Below are 22,103 nucleotides of genomic sequence, written 5' to 3'. Positions count from 1 at the left end.
AGGTGAACTGGACTCCATTGGCGAACGACTTGCTGCTGCCTTGGTGTGTACCACTATTGACAAGACCGCATAGCTGGAAGGATTTATGCACCTTGTTGTTGTTGTTGTTGTTGTTGTTGTTGGTGGTGGTGGTGGTGGTGGTTTCGTGACAACTGTTGAAGCATCAGAACGCTATTGTTTTTTATGGCGCCACACTGCCTATACGTGTGGTCGTCGAGAATTTCCCCTGAGGGGAAGAGATGGATGGCGACTCGCCTATTTAGGGAAGAGATCCATGGTCTATTTGGCGGAGTTGTATAGTCAGTGTAGTAGCCAGGAGTGAATGTGCATAATGGCGCACGGGATGTAATTTGATGGATGAGTTTTCTTCCCTTTCTTCGAGCAATGTAGAGGTATGATACATCAATTATGTGTATCCTCGAAAATAAAACCAATTAAACATGTGAACATGCAGAAGAGTCAAACGAGTCTTCTATCACAGTCATTGATTTTTTTCGTCAATCACAGCCTTTGTTTTTTTTGGCAAATCATAGCCTTTGTTTTGTTTGACTAGACTATAGAAAAATAGCGTCAACCACGTAAAAGAAAAAACGCGCCAACTGTTGTTCCAAAAAGCATCGGATTGGAATTGGATTAGAAATCCCCTGCGGGATCCAGCTGTGCCTGCCCTAACTTTCGATCCCAACTTTCCCCAATCTTCACTGCCCTAGTTTTCGATCCCAGCTTTCCCCGATCTCGACTCTCGGTCTCGAGTTTGCGCACACTCCGGCGAACATGGCAGCGATCATGGCGGGGCGCGGGCAGGGGCTGGAGCAAGATTTCGATTTCTTCGTGGTGGTCGACTTCGAGCCGACGTGCGTCAAAGACGCGCGGATCTTCCCCCAGGAAATCATTGAGTTCCCCGCCGTGCTCGTCGACGGCGCCACCGGCCGCATCGAGTCCGCGTTTCGCAGGTACGTTCGTCCAAAGCATCACCCTGTGCTGACCCAGTTTTGCAGGGAACTCACCGGTATCCGGCAGGAGGACGTCGACGGCGGTGTGGATCTCGGCGAGGCGCTCTGGCTGCACGACGCTTGGCTGAAGGCGGCGACGGCGGGGGCAGGGAACAAGAGACGCGTCCGCTTGGCCGTTGTGACCTGGGGTGACTGGGATTGCCGGAGCATGCTAGAGTTTGAGTGCCGCTTCAAGGGCATCGAGAAGCCCTCCTACTTCGATCAGTGGATCAATTTGAGAGTCCCCTTCCAGGAGGCGCTCGTCGGCGGAGGGAGGGTTAACCTGCAGGAGGCGGTCCGGGCGGCGGGGTTGGACTGGGAGGGCCGCCTGCACTGTGGACTCGACGATGCGTGCCACACGGCGCGGCTGCTTGCTGAGATCATGCGGCGCGGGGTCAAGATGACCATCACCGGCTCGCTGGCGCCGCCGCCGCCGGTCCAGCAATAGCAGCAGCTGCCGCAGCTTCTCACAAGCCGTTGCGGTGGCTCATCTGCGCTGGCGCCTCCGCCGCCGACGAACCACCACCACCACCAGCAGCCACAGCTTCACATGATAAGCCCCTGTGGTGGCACATTTGCGCTGGCGCCGGCGCCGATTCAGCAGAAGCAGCAGCCGCCGCGGCCTCACATAATAAGCCCCAGCGGTGGCTCCTCTGCGACGTACTGCAGGGTGGCGACCAGAGGAGGCATAGTGCCAGGGCCGACGCAGTCTGGATGCGGCAACTGGACGGCGGCCATGGGAGCCGTGTGCCCCTACTTCCTGTGGACCAACTGAACCAACGAACCAGGGCATGAGACTCAGATTCACAATCCTGTGTAACTCAGCTGTTAGTGTTAATCGTGCGAGCCATCAGAATCAGAGTGTAGCTCGGCTGATTCTAGCCTAGTCTAGGTGTGAATTTGGTCTTTAGGGCTATATGTGTCCGAATTATTATATTATCAATAGAAATTTCATTTTAGTTATGTTCCTTCTCTGTGAATTTACCTTCATTTCCTCTGACAATGCACCGAGCACGACCAGGAAGCCATCATTCTTGCGTGATGCTACCGGCCGGTTCAGAGGGATGGTCAGTGTTAGGCAACTGCGGTTTCGCCGCATATCACCATCATATAGGCAATCTTTTATGAAGAATGAAAGAAAAGACAGCCAACTGTGGATTTCTGAGATAAGAGCTAACTAAAATCATTTCCTCGAACACAAATGCCTCGTCATATTTGATATTGAAACCCCAGGTTTAATATCATCAATAGAAGATTTGTTTATGAAGTGAAATTCTATGGCCACATCAAGAATCCGCTGCGGCAAAGGGTTTGGGATGTCAAGGCGGAGGGGAAAATCAAATTCTTTCTTTGGCTTATCCTACAAAACATAGTTTGGACAGCTGACAGACTTTCTTCCCGCGGTTGGCCACATCAGCTCCCTGTGCGACCAGGAAATTGAATCGGTTAACCACCTTTTCTTGGAGTGCCCTTCTGCAAAGGAGGTTTGGTTCTCCTTCAACTCCTCCCACCCCCATGGTTCGGCGATCGCCATGCGTTGTTTCTTCTATCAATGGATGGTGGAGAATGATCTCCAGGAACATCAGAAAGAAGGAGGCCAGAAAGAAAATCACGATGGCGGTAATACACGGTTTGGCATATATGGAAGGGGAGGAATAGGAGAATTTTCGAGGGTAAGAAGGCCAAGGTAGAGGATGTCGTTTGTTTGATCCGAGACGACATGATGGTTGTAGGTCCAATCTTCTGCGAGTAGTTTCTCCTCTGTGCGTTCAGTATCTTTTTTCCTTTCCCTCTGTAACTGGGTTTTCCCAGTTAATATACAGATTTCCACCCTGCTTTAATGAAATAGGCAGAGCTCTTGCCGTTGCCCGTCAAAAAGAAGATTTGTTTAGTTACGTTCCTTGTCCGCAAATTTCTTCAGTATTGATTGACTTGTTATTAAAATTTATTAATAGCTGACGAAAGATAAATGGATGTGTTCAACAAAAAAGAAAGGTAAATGACAGTTAGAGAATTCAGATCATATATGCCACCTTGTATATCAAGATAAAAGAAAACAGCGAGTCGTAGTCCTGAGACAACAGCAAATTCAGATCATTTCCTTATCAAACTCTTACATAAACAGAATATTTGGTCAATCGAGTCTCACCTTTGCAGAGGTGGCACAACCCCATACCGTGTAGCTCAAAGACAAGCACAAAGGACTAACCATGGTTTGGGTGGGTCAGTTACATGGTGCTCAAAGACTAGCAAAATCTACTGCCTAAGGAGGGGAACAAGCTACTCTGCGCTACCTAGCCCTTGGTTTCTACTGCAAGGGCTATATCAACCACCTAGAGAAGTTGTCGCAGACCACCTGAAGTGCGCCTTCAGGCCAATAAAACCAAGGTTGCTGTTAGCATCACACCAGCTGATGTGAATGTGCATAGGCATTTCACTTTGTTGTGCTTATGTGTTTCCTGATCATGTTCAAGGTCTCCATAACCTGTGAAAGCAAGGCTACAATAAGTACCCGACAGAAACATCAAAATCATAGTAATTTGTAAGGGTGCAAGAAAATCATGCTGTCCCGATGGATACCAGCAATTCCTAGCACACTAGCCTAATATGGAGCAATAGGTAATCAGACGAGGAAAATGCACTTTACAACCCTCAACTTGCCACTCGGTTTCTACAGCAAGGCTGCCTTCAGGCCAATAAAACCATGGCTGCTGTTAACATCTCACCAGCTGATGTGTATGTGCATTGGCATTTCACTTTGCTGTGCTTATGTGTTTCTTGATCATGTTCAAAGTCTGCATAACCTGTGAAAGAGGCTACAATTAGTTTTTTTTAAAGGAGGATGACCTCCGGCCTCTGCATCTAGGCGATGTATGCAGCCATCTTATTAATTATTCACAAAGACCTTACAAAGTAATACATCACTAAGTCTGAAGCCACCATCTTGGCAACATCTGTCGCTACTCCTATCCACTTGATGAAGGGGTGCCAAATGTCCGAGCCGAATACCAAACAGACCTCGCACCAAAGCTTAACATCTAAAGCCAGAGGCCCCAACCAAGCCGTTGCCGGGTCTGGGGCACACACTGGTCCGACGCACTCTTAGAGGCCGCTGCCGCCATCTTCCACCGATCCATCGTCAGAGCAGGTACTGACGCATCGGCCTTGCCAGCCCTGGCGTCGACGCCACCATGGCGCCAGACAGCGCCACCTCCCTACGCGCGTCCATCATCACACATCCGTCGTCGAGACTCCATGTCGCTGATGCGTCACATGGAACACCGCTCCACCGCTGGAACCGTCCGCTGGTCCCTCAGGCCAATGCACACCTCCAAGAATGACGCCCCCACGGGAGGAACGACACCTTAGTACCGTCATCATCTGATCGACTCATCAAGGGTTTCTCCCGGCGGTAGCAGAAGGAGTCGGGAACTTCACCTCGATGATGCCTCCAAGAAGGAAACCGCCAAGGGTGTCACCATCACCGGCTCTGGCCACCAGCCGTAGACAAGGTTTTCACCTGGATCTTGTCCCACGAGCATCCATCCGACATCATGTGCATCGGCCAGACCACCTTCAAAGCCCCAGATCTGGCCTCCTAGATCCAGTGACCACCCGTAGCAGCACTGCCACTGTGGGAGCCCTGGCACACCGGCCACTGCTTGCGTGAGTTTGAGGGAGGGCTGCCACCCCACCTCGCTAAATTGCGAGAGCTGCCGGGAAGGATCCCGCGCGTTCTCGTCACTGTCACTGATCCGATCTAATCCGGAGCCAAAGCCACCAGATCGCTGGTGGAGTTTCACTTTGGCCAGGGACATCACCACGCCATGCTGTTGTGGGTCGCCTAAGCTTCACCCACCGCCACCTTCCAGGGCCGCCGTCCCAGGATCCCGATCTGGCCAGCCCGGACCTCCACGCCGCCCTCTCCACGCCGTCGCTGCCGGCCCGCCACCAGGCAGCCACGCCTCCGCCGGAGCTCGTGCCGCCATCGATCAGATCGCGGCCGCGCCGTCACGCGCGAGGAGGTCCCGCCCCACCCCCTCCTACACGATCCAGGAAGGAGAACCCTCGCCATCGCCGTCGGCCGCGGGGCTTAGCCCAGCGGCGTCCTCCGGCGGCGGCGGAAGGGAGGGAGGTGGTGGTGACCCTGGCGGCTAGGGCTTGAGGAGCCGCCCGAGACGGGGGCAACGCGGGGGATTGGCCTGTTCTCGTTCGTGGCTCCTGACAGTTAAATAAAAACCAAAATTTATATGGGTGCAAGAAAATCATGCTGTCTCGATTGGAAGCCTGCTATGGAGCAGTAGGCAATCCTAGGCACCCTCAAACTTGCATGCAAAGAGAAAATTTATTAATGAAGAAACAAACCAGTAGATTGGAATTTCTGTTACCATCCATGTTACATGAATTCGTGCATTTAGCAAATAACTTTTGCCAACGTCAATCAGAGATGGACCATTTTATCGAGACTTAACGCAGTATAGTGTTACAAAACTGGAGAATAGTGGTCCAGCGCAATATAAATTTTTGCAAGAAGATCCATTAAGGCCTCAACCTCATCACCAAGTAAATCCACCTGCAGAAAAATTCAGAAATCCTAGCTCATTACATCACTTGCCTCCCAGGATCCCACTTTAGGGCATTATCAAGGTTATAACCTTGTTGCATTTTGCAGGCAAAGCAATATACAAGGAACAGAACCAATAATTAATTAATAATCGTTAGGATCTGAAATTATATTTACCTCGAGCTCAGCCTTTTAAAGATTAGAGCCTCTTAACTCAGATATCTCCTTTTATTGCAATGTCTTCCTTTTTAGAACATTGCCTTCTTCCGTGAGGTGTTTACATTGCTCTTTCAGTAAACAGAACATGTGAAAGAAAATGATACCATCCTTATTCACAGAAATACAACATAGAATAGTCATAAGTAGTTAAGTACTATGAACTACTCCCTCTGTTTCTAAATATAAGCCCTTTTAGAGATTTCAGTACGGACTGCATACGGATGTATATAGACATATTTTAGAGTGTAGATTCACTCATTTTGCTCTGTATGTAGTCAGTATTGGAATTTCTAAAAGGGCTTATATTTAGGAACGGAGGGAGTATAAAGGTAATCATATGGCAAGATTCGTTAAGATAAAACTAATTATTATCAAGTAATATAGTTTTTACAAAAATAAAAAGATACCCCCATTACTGAATGCAATGCAAATACAAGCACCTTGATTCACTGTGCTGAATTTTGTTTGCAATGATAGTTTGTTGATCTGTAACAAGATCCTCAAACTCTCTCATAGATCCAACAAGATTTGTCATGCGTTCTGTGAACTCCTTCTCTTTGTAAATGGTTGATGTGAATATTCTCTCCCTTTCTTCGATGACTTTATGTAAATATTGATTTTATTTCTCCACCACCTTTAGAGAGTCTGTAGCATTTCTAAATCTGTCATGTAACTCACTGAAATTGATCTCATTTTGACGTACATGCTGCAGAGCTTGCTCCAGCCTGCCGACAATCATATCAAACTCCTCCTTGTCAGATATACATGAGTCTTGCTTTTCCACTTTGTCTGCAAGTAAATCAAGTTGATAGAATAATAAATCCATATGACCCTTCATTGCTCCCGATTCGATCTGACAGGCCTGCTTTTCCTTCACTTCTGTACTGAAAGAGTCAACAGCTCGCTTCAGATTCTCAATTTCCTACTTTTGTAGAGTCGATGCCGCTTTAGAGCAGCTCTTTTCCTCATTGTACTTTAACAATTAAGAATTGAGGTTTAACACTGCTTCCGCTACAGCTTCATTCTGAATGACCGAGCAAATCTCTTGCTTCATGTTATACCCCATCTCATTACCAAGCAACCGTATTTCTATTTCGTTAATGAACTCTCTTAGTTCAATCATCTGTATCTCTTCTCTAATGATGGTTGCCATCCTGGCATCTTCGATATCAGATTCTAACATTCCAATTGTCTTTGCGTGATCTGCCTCTATGGATGCAATGTGTGATGTCTGGGTGGGAAAAGCACACGCTTCTACTTGACTATTAGTGGCAGCACCTTGTATTTGCTGGATTTCAGAATCTAAAACATTGCTCTTGTCTTGTTGGCCAACAAATGTTTCTGCCTTGATGCCATCCAATGTTGTCATTACTCCCCGATTTTCTTTCTAATTTGCTCGAAATCTTTGTTGTTCCATAAATGTCACGGGTTGAATCCTTCTTTTTTAGGAGCTTTCCCTTTAGTATGATTATCTCTTCCGTGTTTTCTTGCACGACCGTATCATGCTGCCTTTCCATACGATTCATCTCTTTATTAAAACGGTCTATCAAAGCTTCCCTATCCAAGTGCTTCAAACATGACGCATCAGCGAAAGCCTCAGGAGATGCTTCAGGACTTTCATCCTTTGCAGGACTCACATCTTCTGCACCATCAAAGTTATACCGGGACCGTGAAAACCGCCACTCAGAATTTTCTATCCCGACCCCCAGACAAACTTAAGCTGTCATTTCCAAGCTGCAGCTACTTTTTTTCAGCAACTTTATCTCTTCATCTTTGTAAGCAAGATGCTGAACTATTTCATCCAACAGATGGGCGCTCTAAATTGATGATGCAGTGGTTCTGCTCGATCCCCCGAAGGCTTCTGTGGCACACAACAACTTTGATGTGCATTTTACCAGACAGTTTTAATCAAAATACTATCCGGCTTTATTCATTATAATAAATTTTTCCACTGTCAATATGACGACCCCACGCAAAAATACCCCAGCAATGTTGTGAGCTTTGAAATTATTCTCCCGTCTTTGATGGAAAAGGAGACCTTACAAAGCAGCCATGTGGATTAAGATCTCCTACAAAAATGGCACCATAAGGACATGAGTTATTCAGATTTATATCGACCAGTACCCTATACCGACGACCATCGGTTCATTGTGACACCGCTCGACATGCTACAACTTCGAGTGTTTGACAAACACTACCGCAATTGGGGCTTCCATCCCACAGAACTACCACTTTTTTAAAAGTGGCCGAAAACTACCAAAAAATTAGAATCTCGTGACTAAAAACTACCAAGTTGACTTGATGAATGTTTTACTGCGTTTAAGCCTGATTCTGACAGGAGTGGCCCACATGTCAGGTGGACGGCAGCGGTAACGGCTAACGGCGCTCGCCCGCAGTCGTTAGAGCCGCCCGTCGGTCGCACCTGGTCGGACCAGGACTAACCTGGCCGACCGGGCCGCTCGTCCCCACCAGCTCTCTCACTCTCCCCTGAGCTCTTCTCCTAACCCTAGCCGGCGGCGTTCATGGCGGCGGTGGATGCAAACTCCGGCGCCGAATCGCTTGGAGGCATCCCCCCCGACGTGGTGGGCGGCGCTGTTGCCGGCTTCTCCGAGGTTGATAACTGGCTAGGCAGCACAAGCTTCGTGGTTCAACAGCCTTCCCAACCGCAATCTCAGACATGCCAGATGTTGGTGAGGCCGCCTCCGGTTGTAGTACCGTCGACGAGAAGAAGCGTAGGTCGAGGCCGACGCAAGCTTCCTCGTCCTGCTGGCGGAGCGAGGTATGGCAACTGATTTCTCATAGTGTTTATGTAATTTTTAGGTTAATTTTAGAAGCATGATATATAGGCTAGTTGCACACTTAGATTCAGATTAGAACCATGTTTGTGCACAATGGTCAATTGAAATCTGTTAGGAACCTTAAAGTTGTGTTGTGCTTTCAGTGAATTCAAACTGTCGGAGAACTGAAAAAAAGTTAACTGTCAGGAATCATAATATTGTCCAGGCCGTTTAATTATAACTATCTTAATCTATGTTGCAATATTGATGACCCAAAGTGGAAAATTTGGTTCCATTTCCTAGCCAGAGAATCTGTGGTTAGAAGAATTTACCAGTCAGACATATCATATATGACTCTGGTTTCTCTTGTTGCGTGTGAGGGCTGTGGAGCTGATCATTATATGTATTATGTTGTTGATGAGGAGAAAGGAATAGAAGGTCTAGAGCATGTTGGTTGTGAAGATGATGTGCAGCAGATGTTGATCCAATTTGATAAGGAAAAGATTGTGAACATACGAGTTGTCAGAGCAGACGAGCCTTGTAATACAGATGAAAATAGAGATAGTTATTTTGCTGAACATTGCATTAACACACAACAAAGTTGCACGAAGCTGGTGGATGCAACCAAAGACAGAAAGGATGAGCTTAAGAACAACAATCTTCAGGAGCGGCCACCAGTGCAAGAGGAGGAAGCATGCTCATCTAGCAAGAAAAACAAGGCCAAAAAGCAAAGCATCGAAGGTCCTGTTCGTCGTTCAGAGCGTCTTCGTCTGCTGCGGAAGGACTGAGGATGCTGCAATGGAGATGAAGATGCTGCAATGGGCTGGGTTGACATGCTATTTGGTTCGGCGCGCGGTGACCAGGATCTCTTCCTGGACTACATGAAGATAGCTACGAGATACAACAACGTGGATGGACTAGTAGATGCTGCTGAACTAGTCCAGAAGAAGGCGACGCCTCAAGAGAAGAAGTGCATGCAGCAGAGATATGGAACTAAAGGTAAGGGGATCCTACCCATCGACACTCTACTATGGGCAATGAGAGAGGCAGAGTCCTCCGATGATGGCCAGCGTAAGCGGTGGGAAGCCCACCGCTATGTTGCTCCGGCACAAGCTGCAACTGATGTAGCAGTGCAGGAGAGGACGACGACTTGCAGATAGTTGCGCCACCTGTAGAGCAGGCTCGCCGCCATCCCCCTCCCATCATCGTCATCGATGAAGACGATGAAGAGGAGGAAGTGCAGAAGCAGCCAGATCCAAGGCAGATCAAGCAAATCAAGCATCGCTCTGCACGCTTAGCAAATCCTAAAGATGAGAAGTAGATCCAATGTTTTTTAAGATGCCTAAGTGAACCTATCTCTGAAACCTGCTCTGAAATTAGTGTTAGCTAATTCAGTTTCGTCAGTGTTCACAAGTTCAGTATCATCAGTTATGTATATCTGAAACTTGATTTGCAAGTATGTGCTATCTATGTCAGAGAGAATATGTGCTATCTCTGGTCTGGTGTATCCAAGATCAGATAATTCTATGTGCTATCTATGTGCTATATATAGGTCAGTAGGGGATGCAACAGATTAGGATAACAAATATAGAAATTTAACATCATCATGGATTATAGTTCATAGCTAACTTACTATCCATACTTGGCATTACAACTTGGAGTTCATAGTCAGTTAATATCTTAAAGCATCACAGATCACATGCAGTGCCATGGGCACCACAAAACAAATCCCCAAAATGATCTGAAACCAGGACAATTCATAGGCAGTTCATATATAGTATTATAGCTCAGATGCATATTTGCATCAGATAACATAGCAAAGCCAGTTATATATATAGGCCCCATATATACTTACCAACCAGAGCTGCCACTTCACTCCTCCATCACAACTTCCTTGATCTTGTCCAGCTTTTCCTTGCACCCATGACCAACCTTCAGGAGCTCAGCAATGACATTCTCCAGCTTCTTCTTCTCTTCTTTAAGGAGGTCTCTGTCCACCTCTATCTCCTTCATGGCCTTCCTTGTGTTTTGGATTATATCAGCTTGACTCTAAAGGATGCACCTCTGTTATTTTTTGAGCTTAAGCTTCTCCATTTGAAGCTCAATCTTTGCCTGCTCCTCAAGTTGCTTCTTCTTCTCCTTCAGTTCATTGATTGCCTGGCTTGTGCAATCCATGTCATGAGATTTCATTCCATCCTGATAATCAAACAACTTGGACACATCATCCACCAGCTGGCTATACTGATTGGCCAGAGAATCAAGCTCCTTCTTCAATTTTGCAACCTCTATCCCATGAGCCTCATTATCCTGGGCTCTACCAAGGTTCTGCTCATGATACATATCCCAGAGCTTGGTTAAGCACCTTTGCAGAATTACAGGCTAGGGGGCATCTACCCACTCTAGAACACCACAGTGCACACCATCTTGAAAATCAAATTAAATTTACAGTGAACACCACAGTTAACGAGCAAATTCAAAATAACAAATCATAAACACTAATGATATACATAGCTACACTAGCTAGCTCTATACTAGAAATACAATACATCAATACGTTTCCAGTGCTCTTTGCTACAAGTACAGTATTCAGACATACCAATGTTTTTGCACTTAAGGAAAATTCAGCAAAACAACAACTAAACGCTACTCTGTTTCCACTACATAGCAGAAAATCGAGCTAATCAAATCCACACCAACTTGGTCCATTACCTCAGTAGCACATCCTATGAATCTCTTGCCAGTGTCAGTGCCTTCAAATGCCACAAACTTGCCTGGCCTCTGCCTGTGCAGGATGCACCTTCTCTCAGATTCAATCACAAGCCCACAGAAACTAGGGTCTATCACAGTGTTAGGAGTTTGCTGCAACAGCAAAAAAAAATATATCAACTACAACTCACATATATGAACTTAAATGGAAGAAATATCAATTATCTTCAAACCCTAACCCTAACCCTAGAACAGACAGGAGAGGAGAGGAGAGGATAGAGTGATCTGACTTACAAAGTACTCCATTTGCATGCTACTGAACTCGCTCATGTGCTCATCATCGTCGTCGGAGGTCTCATTACTATTGAGCCACGACGGCATGGTCGCGGCGTCGCCGGAGAGCGAGAAGAAGAAACAGAAGCAGAGGAGAGCAGAGTGTGGAGTGAGATCGGGGGAGAGTGAGAGAGCTGGTGGGGATGAGCGGCCTGGTCGGCCAGGTTATTCCTGGTCCGACCAGGTGCGACCGACGAGCAGCTCTAACAGCTCCGGGCGAGCGCCGTTAGCCGTTACCGCTGCCGTCCACCTGACATGTGGGCCACTGCTGTTAGAATCGGGCTTAAACGCAGTAAAACGGTCATTCCGTCAACTTGGTAGTTTTTAGTCACGCGATTCCAATTTTTTGGTAGTTTTCAGCCACTTTTAAAAAAATGGTAGTTCTGTGGGACGGAAGCCCCAATTGTGGTAGTTTTTTGTCAAACACTCTACAACTTCCCTGCATTCCATTGCCTTCAAGCAATTCTATCCATGACAACCACCAAGACTCCACAAAGTGTGGCCTCCGACGACACTTTACTTTCCAAAATGGAATCTTTGCCATTTCTGATGTGAATGAGGGAGCTTGTCTGCCCAAGTCATCGCTCAAGAAAGCATCAGTCACATGAAAAAGAGTTTGGACTATGACGAAGACGAGCAAGCCTTTGTCAGGAGTGATCGAGGAAGATTGAATGATGGTAGTAGAATGCGCCCTGAAGAATCTCAACTATCTTTCTTTCTTACTGCAACTTGATTTACCACAATTCCAAGAGAAATATGGTTTGATGCAACATGGAGGCCACTTCATCATTCTCAACAAATAGTCGCTTCAGAAAAAGAAATATTGTCTGAATTAATCGACACTACCACAGCTATTGCACACAAAGAACAGTATGATCTGAATTGATCGAAACTAATTTAACTCATCACGATTAATATTATTTTCAAAAAGGTGGCATAAGATTTGCCTCATCCATTAATTAAGAAGTTACAAAAGTCCCCTCATATTACTCTTCCGGTATTATTTTACCCAGATGCTTTGCCCCTGCTAAGGTCCAAAGCTTCATTTCTTTTTAGATCTTGTAATGAATGGTGGAGACTATTTCCAGTGACCAAGATAGGAACATTAGAGTTAAAGATGGAAATCTTAGGCTCTTAGCATGCACGCAACTACCCAGCCTAAAAAAGGTTGTGGTACCAACAAGACATGAATGACGTTACCTTACCTTATTTGTCTTTTGGTGGTTAACTAACATAGTTCAATTTGGATATTTAATTGTGGAAGCGCTAAGTTTCTTGGATGAGACCATGTATATAATTCAGTGCCATACTGTTGACTCGGGAGAGAGAGTACCTCCAGACAGCTCGATCTCACTCTTCTTGTTCTCCACGTGAGTCTCTGGTTTGTGTGTGTGGTGGCTTGCACGGGATAGAGGAGGAGGGGCACCTCTTCTAGGTCAGACCCACTCATGGGCTTGGGCCCAAAAGACATATCAAGATGGGCTAGGGCCCATACTGGTTCAACACTCCCCCTCAAGATGGGTGGTAGATATCTACCATCCCATCTTGTCACACGCCAAGTTACAGTCCTTTGTTCCCAGTCCCTTTGTCAAGTAGTCTGCAAATTGCTTCCCAGAGCTGACATGTGTAAGGCTGATGATCCCAGCATCAAGTTTCTCTTTAATGAAGAAGCGGTCAATTTCCACATGCTTCGTCCTATCATGTTGAACTGGGTTATTAGCAATGGCTATAGCTGACTGATTGTCACACCACACCCTCAAGGGCCCCTTCCTCAGAAGTTTCAACTCGCACAATAGGTACTTCACCCAGAGCATATCACACAACCCTTGAGATAATGTTCTATGCTCAGCTTTTGCTGTTGATCTAGACACAACAGTCTGTTTCTTGTTTCTCCATGACACCAAATTTCCTCCCACAAACACACAGTAGCCTGAAGTTGATCTTCTATCATCTTGACAGCTAGACCAATCAGAGTCACTATAGCCATCCACCTCAAGATGTCCACTCTTCGCAAACCACAACCCTTTACCCGGAGTCCCCTTCAAGTATCTCAGGATTCTGTGAACAATATCAAGATGTCCACTTCTTGGTTCATGCATGTATCTGCTCACCACCCCCACGGCGTATGTAATGTCAGGCCTTGTATGACACAAGTACAATAACCTTCCAACCAGCTTCTGATAATCTTCCTTATTCACTAGCTCACCTGATTGAGCTGTCACTTGATGATTTTGTTCAATCGGAGTAGGGGCTGCACGACATCCCACCATGCCTATGTCACTCAAGAGATCCAAGGCGTATTTTCGTTGGCACAAAGATATTCCCTTCTCTGTCTGAGCCACTTCTATGCCAAGGAAGTACTTCGGATTGCCCAAGTCGTTTACCTCAAACTCCTTGCTCAGGCACCCCTTCACTCTCTTTATTTCCTCCTCATCATCTCCAGTGATGATGATATCATCAACATACACTGCAAGAATGGTGATATTCTTATCAGTGTTTCTATAGAACACTGTGTGATCACCATTACATTGCCCATACCCCATATTCCAAACAGCTCGTCTGAACCTATCAAACCATGCCCTCGGCGATTGCTTCAGGCCATACAAGGACTTCTTTAGCCTGCATACCTTCCCCGTAGTCTGTTTTGTGCCAAAACCTGGTGGTATCTCCATGTATACCTCTTCTTTCAAGTCACCGTGTAAGAAGGCATTCTTGACATTTAACTGGTGCAATTTCCACCCAAAGTTTGCAGCACACGAGACCAATACCCTTACTGTGTTCATCTTTGCAACAGGAGCAAATGTCTCATCATAGTCAATTCCATAAGTTTGACTATATCCTATAGCGACCAATCTAGCCTTATACCGTTCCACCTTGCCCTCAGGATTCTGCTTCATGGTAAAAAATCCACTTACAACTCACTGCTTTCTTTTCTGCTGGCAATGTGGTTAGCACCCATGTCTTGTTCTTTTTTAGTGCTTCTAACTCCTCCATGATCGATTCACACCACTTCGGATCTTGCTTTGCAGCCTTCCAATCCTTAGGGATAGACACAATTTGCAAAGAGGCAACAAACGCCTTATATGAAGGTGACAAAGCCTTGTAAGACACAAAATTGCCAATATCAAGGTCATCACAAGCATCATCCTTTGGTAGAATCCTTGCTACCTCACCCTTCCTCGCCGCTTCACGTGTAGGCTTTCGCAATGCAATGGGCAACTCCACTGTGTCAGATGAGCTTGCCTCACTGCCTGGCTTCTCCCCCTGTACTCTTGCCTCACTGTCTTGCTGTTCCCCCTGCACTCTTGGTTGCCGTCGAGGGTACACCAGGGTATTCGTCTGCCATCGATCTCGAACAGGAACTTGGAGAGCACCAATCTTAAGTGTACCGACAGTTGGCTCGACATGAGCATGCACATCATCATCAATGAGGGTACTAACCGGAATTGTACCCACTATTGGTTGAACTTGAGCCTGCACATCATTACCGGTGTTAATGCCCACATCATCATCGTGAGTATGAGACACATCCTTCTCCCCCTCTTGACCAACATGCACAGGGTATAGGTGGTCAAGCTCTGCAAACAGCAGACTGAGATTAGTCGGCTCACCATAGAATGGCTCAGACTCCCTAAAGGTAACATCCATACTTACAAACCTGCGTTTTTCAGACGGACGCCAACATTTATATCCCTGTTGACTAGACGAGTATCCCAGAAAGACACACTTCACTGCCCGAGGATCAAGCTTTCCAACAGATGGTCGGTGATCACGAACAAAGCTGGTACTACCAAACAACTTTGGGGGAACAACAAACTTATTATCCCCAACAAGCAACTCAGACGGAGATTTCATGCCTAGTATCCTGGAAGGTGTCCGGTTGATCAGGTATGTGGCTGTCATAACTGCACCATCCCACAAGAACTTAGGCACATTCATGGTAAACATCAATGACCGAGCAACCTCAAGAATATGACGATTCTTCCTTTCGGCCACTCCATTCTGGGGGGGGGGGGTGTCCGGACATGAAGTTTGATGAAGAATCCCTTCGTCAGCCATGAAAGCCCCAAACTGTTGTTCACATACTCCGTGCCATTGTCAGTCCTAAGCACCTTGACGTGCAGCTGAAACTGGTTCTTTACAAGAGCATGGAAGTTCTGAAAACAGCTAAACACCTCATCCTTGTGACGCATCAAGTAAATCCAAGTCATACGAGAATAGCAGTCAATAAAGGTAGCAAAATACTTCTTCCCATTCATTGACACCATAGGGCTAGTCCATACATCCGAATGAATAAGCATAAAAGGAGATATGCTCCTGAGCCACTTACTCACATATGAGGCTCGTGTGTGTTTTGCATATTCGCAAGCATCACATGTCAGCTTGCCCTTGCCTATTCCACACATAACATCCGAAAATATTCTACTCATCTTATCAAAAGACACATGCCCCATCCTACAGTGATGGATCATCGCCTGCTTCTCCTTGTCCTCCATGGTCGCAGCACACACCAAGTCTGGCTGCACCTCCTGGTCCATGTACCAGAGCCCTCTACACCTGGTGCCAGTCCCAACCGTCTGGCTCGTCTGTCGCACCTGAATCAAGCAACCGAACTTGTCAAGGATCACACGACAGTCTATTTCATCAATAAGTGCACTGAAAGAGACCAAATTGACAGGGAAGGCTGGCACATGTAAAACTGACGATAGGGAAATGGTCGGAGTACACTTTACTGTACCAACCCCTATGACTGGCTATTTTGTGCCATCAGCCGTTTGTATAGTGCCCGTATGAGAGGGAGGATGCTTATTGTAAGACTCGAACACGCAGGAGTTACTAGCAACATGCCTAGATGCTCCAGAGTCAAGAACCCACTCTGGAGCACTCTCATTAGTAGCAAGAGATGCTCTTTCCGGATTACCTTCATCAGTGGAGGCCCAATGAGCAAAGTCTCCATAGACAACATCATCTACATCTTTGCCTTTGGACGTTCCAGTGTCTCCTGCAACGGCCATGTGAGCTCTCTGACCCCCTGTGTGTCCTGAGTAGCCACCTCTGCCCCTAGAAGTATGACCCCACGAGGTCTCTGAGTATCCACCTCTGCCTCTAGCACTTCTGCCTCTGCCTGTCCCCCCTCTGTTATATCCCCTGCCTCTGCCACGAGTTGGACATTCTCTCTTCCAGTGACCTACCTCCCCATCGACATGACATTTGGCGGGATCTCCCCACTCCATGCGCTCAGTGACTGCAAATGTCGAAGCCGGGACAACCTTCACGTTTGCATGCTCAAAAGATAGGCGCACCTCCTCTTGAGTCATTGTTGCAATAGCCTCAGCAATGGTAGGTAGACTAGGTTGGTGCAGCAGGGAAGCCTTCCTACCATCAAAGCAACCTTTGAGGCCAGCCAAAAGTTTCAGCACACGCCTGCGTGCCATCCACTTGTGCCCTGACTCGATTAAAGCTGCATCATAGAGTTCTAGAGAATCACAATTATCCTGGTCTGCCCACAGAGCCTGCAGTTCTGCGACGCATGCCATCACTGACATGCCATCCTCTTGGCGCAACAACCTAAATTTGTCCTCAATTTGAGCAATGAGCATGACATTGCCCTTGCCAGAGTACTGGATGGACAGAATCTTCCATATCTCAGTAGGCGTGGATAGCCCCTCCACAGAGCGTCCAATGGAGTGCACGACAGAGTTCAACAACCACACCATAAGTACAGAGTTGATAACCTTCCACCTTTTTCCCTCTGCACTACTCTTGTCTCCTGGTTCTGCAATGGTGCCCAACAAATATCCATGAAGCTCCTTTTGCTCAACAGCCCACAAAGCCCTCCTGGACCAGCTCAAATAATTTGTGGCCCCCTCTAGCTTCATGTCCAGAGGCGACATTTCGAGCTTCTGAGACACTTCCTGTCGAGGAACGATGGCCCCAGAGTTGGAGTTGGACTCTGCGAGGATCTTAGCAAGCTTCTCTAAAGCCTCAGCAAGAGCATTTGGTTCAGCCATCTTTGGTCGGGAGTAGCAGCCGCAACTCCCAGCAGCAGCAGAAGAGACTCCTCAAACAACAGTCACAAGCAAGCACCAGAGCAAACGCAACAGAACAACACCACAGCTCGTATCTCCCCTGACAAGCAGCTGCACAACACCAGCAGTTCCTACTTTCTCCCCCTCAGCTCACAGACCAACAAGCACTAGCAGCAGCAGCCGTTCAGCCCAGACCAACAGCAAACAGCAGCTGCAGCAGTAAACCCCAGCAAATTTAGCAGCAGCACACCCAGCAGCCGGCCCTCCGCCGTCAGTAGCAGCCCCGTTGTGCCTTGCACGCGCGCGCCTGCAGCAGCCCACACGCTCCTCACAGGCAGCCTCTGCCTGCAGCCCCGCCGGTCCTCTCCAGCACGCCGGACGTCGCCCAGATCCGCCGCCACCTCGCCGGACATTGCCCAGATCCGCCGCCACCTCGCCGGACGTCGCCGTCGTCTCCTCAGGCCCCACCGTCAATGGCCTCTGATACCATGTTGACTTGGGAGAGAGAGTACCTCCAGACAGCTCGAGCTCACTCTTCTTGTTCTCCACGTGAGTCTCTGGTTTGTGTGTGTGGCGGCTTGCACGGGACAGAGGAGGAGGGGCACCTCTTCTAGGTCAGATCCACTCATGGGCTTGGGCCCAAAAGACATATCAAGATGGGCTAGGGCCCATACTGGTTCAACACATATAGATCATCTCTACTTGTTAGATACAACTTTTCTTTTCTAGTTTTGTCCACCATAAACTGTTACTTGTAGGGAGCTAGCCTGAACAGACATGTTTTGATCAAATTAACAGGCTTCTTGCATGGCTCAGTCTGATGATTGCGTGCTTTGTGCATGTGTATTGTCACCCGGTAATCCATCACTAATTTTCAGGTGATGTTTTGTTAACTTATCTTGGGTTCGTTTAAGCTGCAAATCAAGATAAGAAATGTGAGCTCGTTTCATTAGATTTGACAACTGGTAGAACCCAGGGTCCTACCGATCCTGCTCCTTAGGTTGTAGGGGAAGGCCGGGGGTTGACGAGGGCGTGGGCGCGGCGGCCGGCGCGCAGGCGCCGTCGCGAGATGGAAGGAGGGAGGCGGCGGCTGAGAGAGGGAGGCGGCTAGGGTTTAGGGTCCGGCTCCTCTGGGAGCCGGGCAATAGAATTCTTCTTATTGCTTAATCTCAAAAATAGTCTTACAGCTAGTATATATAACCACGATGCTAAAAAATAAGATAACTTGTGGGCCAAGCCCCTAACTAAACCTGCCCTGTGGGCCTCCTATGGCCATAAGTCTGCCCGGTCATAACATCTCTTCCCGCCTGCGCAAACAGCTCGTCCTCAAGCTGAAAGTCTGGGTAGTATTGGCGGAACTCGTCACGCTGCTCCCAAGTGGCCTCGTCCGCCTGAAGTCCAGTCCACCGAATCAGCACGTACCACACCCCGCGACGGAGCTGGGCCTGCAACACCTTCTCCGGTCCCAGAAGGATGCATCCGTCGAAGGTCGGAGGAAGCACGGGAGGGGCCGCAGGTGGCTCCCCACGGTAAGGCTTCAGCAGCCCCACATGGAAGACGTCGTGGATGCGGGCTCCGGCAGGAAGCTGAAGGCGGTAAGCCACCTTCCCGATGCGCTCCAAGACAGCAAAGGGCCCGGCGTAACGAGGGCCCAGCTTACGCTTCGCGCGCGGGTCCAGTGACTGCGTAGAGCGGTGAAGAAGACGCAACCACACCCAATCGCCCACCGCGAACTCCGCCTCGCGATGGTGGTCATCGTAGTAGTGCTTGGCCAGCTGCTGGGCCTGAAGGAGGCGTTGCCGGACTTCGGCCAACATGTCGTCGCGGCGCCGCAGAAGCTCACCGGCTACCTTTGTCCGAGCCGTCGTCGGATCAACCGGAATGATGGGTGGTGGCGGCCGGCCATAGACCACCTCAAAAGGAGTGGCGCGCAGGGCGGAGTGATAGAAGGTGTTGTAGCAGTACTCCGCCCATGAGAGCCAGTCCACCCAAGCGCGAGGACGATCACCTGGGACACAACGCAAATACATGGCAATCACCTTGTTGACAACCCCGGACTGGCCGTCCGTCTGAGGATGGAAGGCCGTGCTCAGGCGGAGTTTCACGCCCGCCAACTGAAAGAGATCGCGCGAGACATGTCCGGTGAACACCGGGTCCCGATCGCTGACGATCGAAGAGGGAAACCCGTGGAGACGAACGATACCGTCAAAGAAGGCATGGGCCACGGAGGCAGCAGTGTAGGGATGACCGAGCGCAATGAAGTGAGCATACTTGGAGAAGCGGTCGACCACCGTGAGAATGACCGATTTGCCGCCCACCTTGGGGAGGCCCTCGATGAAGTCCATGGAGATATCCGCCCAGACTTGAGATGGCACCTCCAAGGGCTGGAGCTGACCAGCCGGCCGTAGTGTCTCCATCTTGTTGTGCTGGCACGTCACACAAGACCGAACCCAGTCACGGACCAGGGCCCGATCACCAGGGATGTAGAAGTCGGCGCGGAGACGATGGAGATTTTTCTGCACACCCTCATGGCCCGCCGAGTGGGCCAGCAGCAGCACCTGGTGACAGAGATCGTCATGCGCCGGCACGAAGACCCGGCGCCCATGGAGGAGCAATTCGTCGGTGAAGCGCCAAGGCTCCTCCAGCTCGCCCGCAGCTAGCTGTGCTGAAGAAGTGCGTCGGGCGCGGTCGTCGTCGCCCGGCGAATGTCGGTGAAGAGGCCGAAGGCCGGCCCGGAGCGTGCGCAGAGCACCGCCCCCTCGGAGTCGCCGATGGTGGTGTCGTGGTCGGCGTCGCGGCGCGACAAGGCGTCGGCCACGGTGTTAAGATGACCCGGGCGATACTCGACGGAGAAGTCGAAACCGAAGAGCTTGCTGATCCACTAGTGCTGCGGCACGGTCGAGAGCCTCTGGTCCAGCAAGAACTTGAGGTTGTAGTGGTCCATGCGAATCCGGAAAGACCGACCCCACAGATAGGGCCGCCAATGGCGCACCGCCTGCACCAAGCCAATGAGCTCCCGCTCATACGCCGCAAGCTTAAGATGGCACGGAGCGATAGGCCTGCTGAAGAAAGCGAGAGGGCCATCACCCTGATGAAGCACGACGCTGAACCCCGCACCGGAGGCGTCACAGTCCACCACGAATGGGCAGTCAAAATACGACATCTGAAGAACGGGGCCCGTCGTGAGGGCCCCCTTGAGGGCCTCGAATGCTGCCGTCGCCTCGTCGTCCCAAGCGAAGGCGTCGCGGCGCAGCAAACGCGTGAGTGGCGACGTGATGAGGCCGAACTCCCGGATAAACTTCCGGTAGTATCCCGCGAGGCCCAGAAAACCGCGAAGAGCCCGCGGTGAGTGCGGCGTCGGCCAGGCTGCGACGGCCGCCACCTTGTCGGCATCCATAGCAACCCCGTCAGCCGAGATGACGTGGCCGAGGTAGGCGACTGAAGACGTCCCGAACAAGCACTTCGAGCGCTTAAGATGAAGATGGTGCACCCGAAGCTCGTTGAAGACGATGGCGACGTGCTGGAGGTGCTCCGCCCATGAGGCGCTGTAGATAAGAATGTCATCAAAGAAAACGAGCACAAACCGACGTAAGTAGGGCCGGAGGACGTCGTTCATCAGAGCCTGAAAGGTCGCCGGAGCGTTGGAGAGGCCAAAGGGCATCACCAGGAACTTGAAGTGACCGTGATGAGTCCGAAACGCCGTCTTGGCGATGTTGTCTGGGCGCATGCGCACCTGGTGGTACCCCGACCGGAGATCGAGCTTGGTGAAGAAGCGTGCCCCATGTAGCTCATCCAGGAACTCATCGACCACCGGAATAGGAAACTTGTCCTTAAGTGTGAGAGCATTAAGAGTGCGTAGTCGATGCAGAAGCGCCACGTACCGTCCGACTTGCGAACGAGGAGGACCGGCGCGGTGAACGGCGATGTGGAGATCCGGATGATGCCCGCGGCGAGCATGAGTGCGCACTGCCGCTCCAACTCGTCCTTCTGCAGCTGTGGATAGCGGTAGGGACGAACTGCCACCGGTGCCGAGCCCGGCAGGAGATGCATACGTTGATCATAAACCTGGGCTGGCGGAAGGCCCTGCGGCTCGGTGAAGAGGCCGCCGTGCTGCTGCAGAAGGTGATCCAATAGTGGGTGCTTGGCCTCGGAGGTAGCCGCTGCCAGCTGAAGCTGCGGCGTTGTCGGTGCGGCGCCCCCAACGCCGTCCCACCGGATGCGGCGGCCTAGCCGCCAGAAGGTCATCGTCAGAGCGTCGAAGTCCCAAAGGATGGGACCGAGGGTCCGCAGAAAGTCGACGCCAAGGATGAAGTCGAAACAGCCCAAGTCAATGCCCACACATGTGATGGAGAAGTGTTCGTCGCCGATGGTGATGGGCACATCCCGGGCGAGCCCACGACACTGGAGATGATCGCCGTTGGCCACCGTGACCCGAAGTTGCTCCCCGCCCGTCGGCTGAAGGGCTAAGCGACGCATGGTAGCC

At 49.5% G+C, this 22,103-nt stretch overlaps 2 protein-coding genes and 1 pseudogene across 2 annotated transcripts; 1 reads left to right on the top strand and 2 right to left on the bottom strand.

Annotated features, from left to right (window-relative positions):
• Positions 1-587: 587 nt before the first annotated feature.
• LOC109769785 (WPP domain-associated protein-like) lies at positions 588-7,577 on the bottom strand (annotated as a pseudogene).
• On the top strand, positions 775-1,955 carry LOC109769781 (uncharacterized). The gene has a single exon (XM_073510210.1). The coding sequence runs from the start codon at positions 775-777 to the stop codon at positions 1,438-1,440; it is 666 nt and encodes a 221-aa protein (XP_073366311.1). The 3' UTR covers positions 1,441-1,955.
• Positions 7,578-15,819: 8,242 nt separating the features above from the next.
• Positions 15,820-18,204, bottom strand: LOC109769780 (uncharacterized). The gene is made up of 2 exons (XM_020328497.4): positions 16,513-18,204; positions 15,820-16,186 (listed from the first exon to the last, which is right to left on the bottom strand). The coding sequence occupies exons 1-2, from the start codon at positions 17,600-17,602 to the stop codon at positions 16,143-16,145; spliced, it is 1,134 nt and encodes a 377-aa protein (XP_020184086.3). The 5' UTR covers positions 17,603-18,204; the 3' UTR covers positions 15,820-16,142.
• Positions 18,205-22,103: the final 3,899 nt, after the last annotated feature.

Source organism: Aegilops tauschii, chromosome 3 (genome assembly GCF_002575655.3).
Source record: "Aegilops tauschii subsp. strangulata cultivar AL8/78 chromosome 3, Aet v6.0, whole genome shotgun sequence".
NCBI lineage: Eukaryota > Viridiplantae > Streptophyta > Magnoliopsida > Poales > Poaceae > Aegilops > Aegilops tauschii.
Note: the sequence above shows the minus strand (reverse complement) of the source record. Positions and strands in the feature narration are given on the sequence as shown.

What these genes read in the sequence shown, in the direction of transcription:
- LOC109769781 (XM_073510210.1), top strand. Translation starts at nt 775, where the DNA reads ATGGCAGCGATCATGGCGGGGCGCGGGCAGGGGCTGGAGCAAGATTTC.
- LOC109769780 (XM_020328497.4), bottom strand. Translation starts at nt 17,602, where the DNA reads ATGGCTGAACCAAATGCTCTTGCTGAGGCTTTAGAGAAGCTTGCTAAG. An exon ending in TTGGGCCTCCACTGATGAAG is followed by an intron (nt 16,187 to 16,512) that starts GTAATCCGGAAA and finishes TGCTTGATTCAG; the next exon opens with GTGCGACAGACGAGCCAGAC.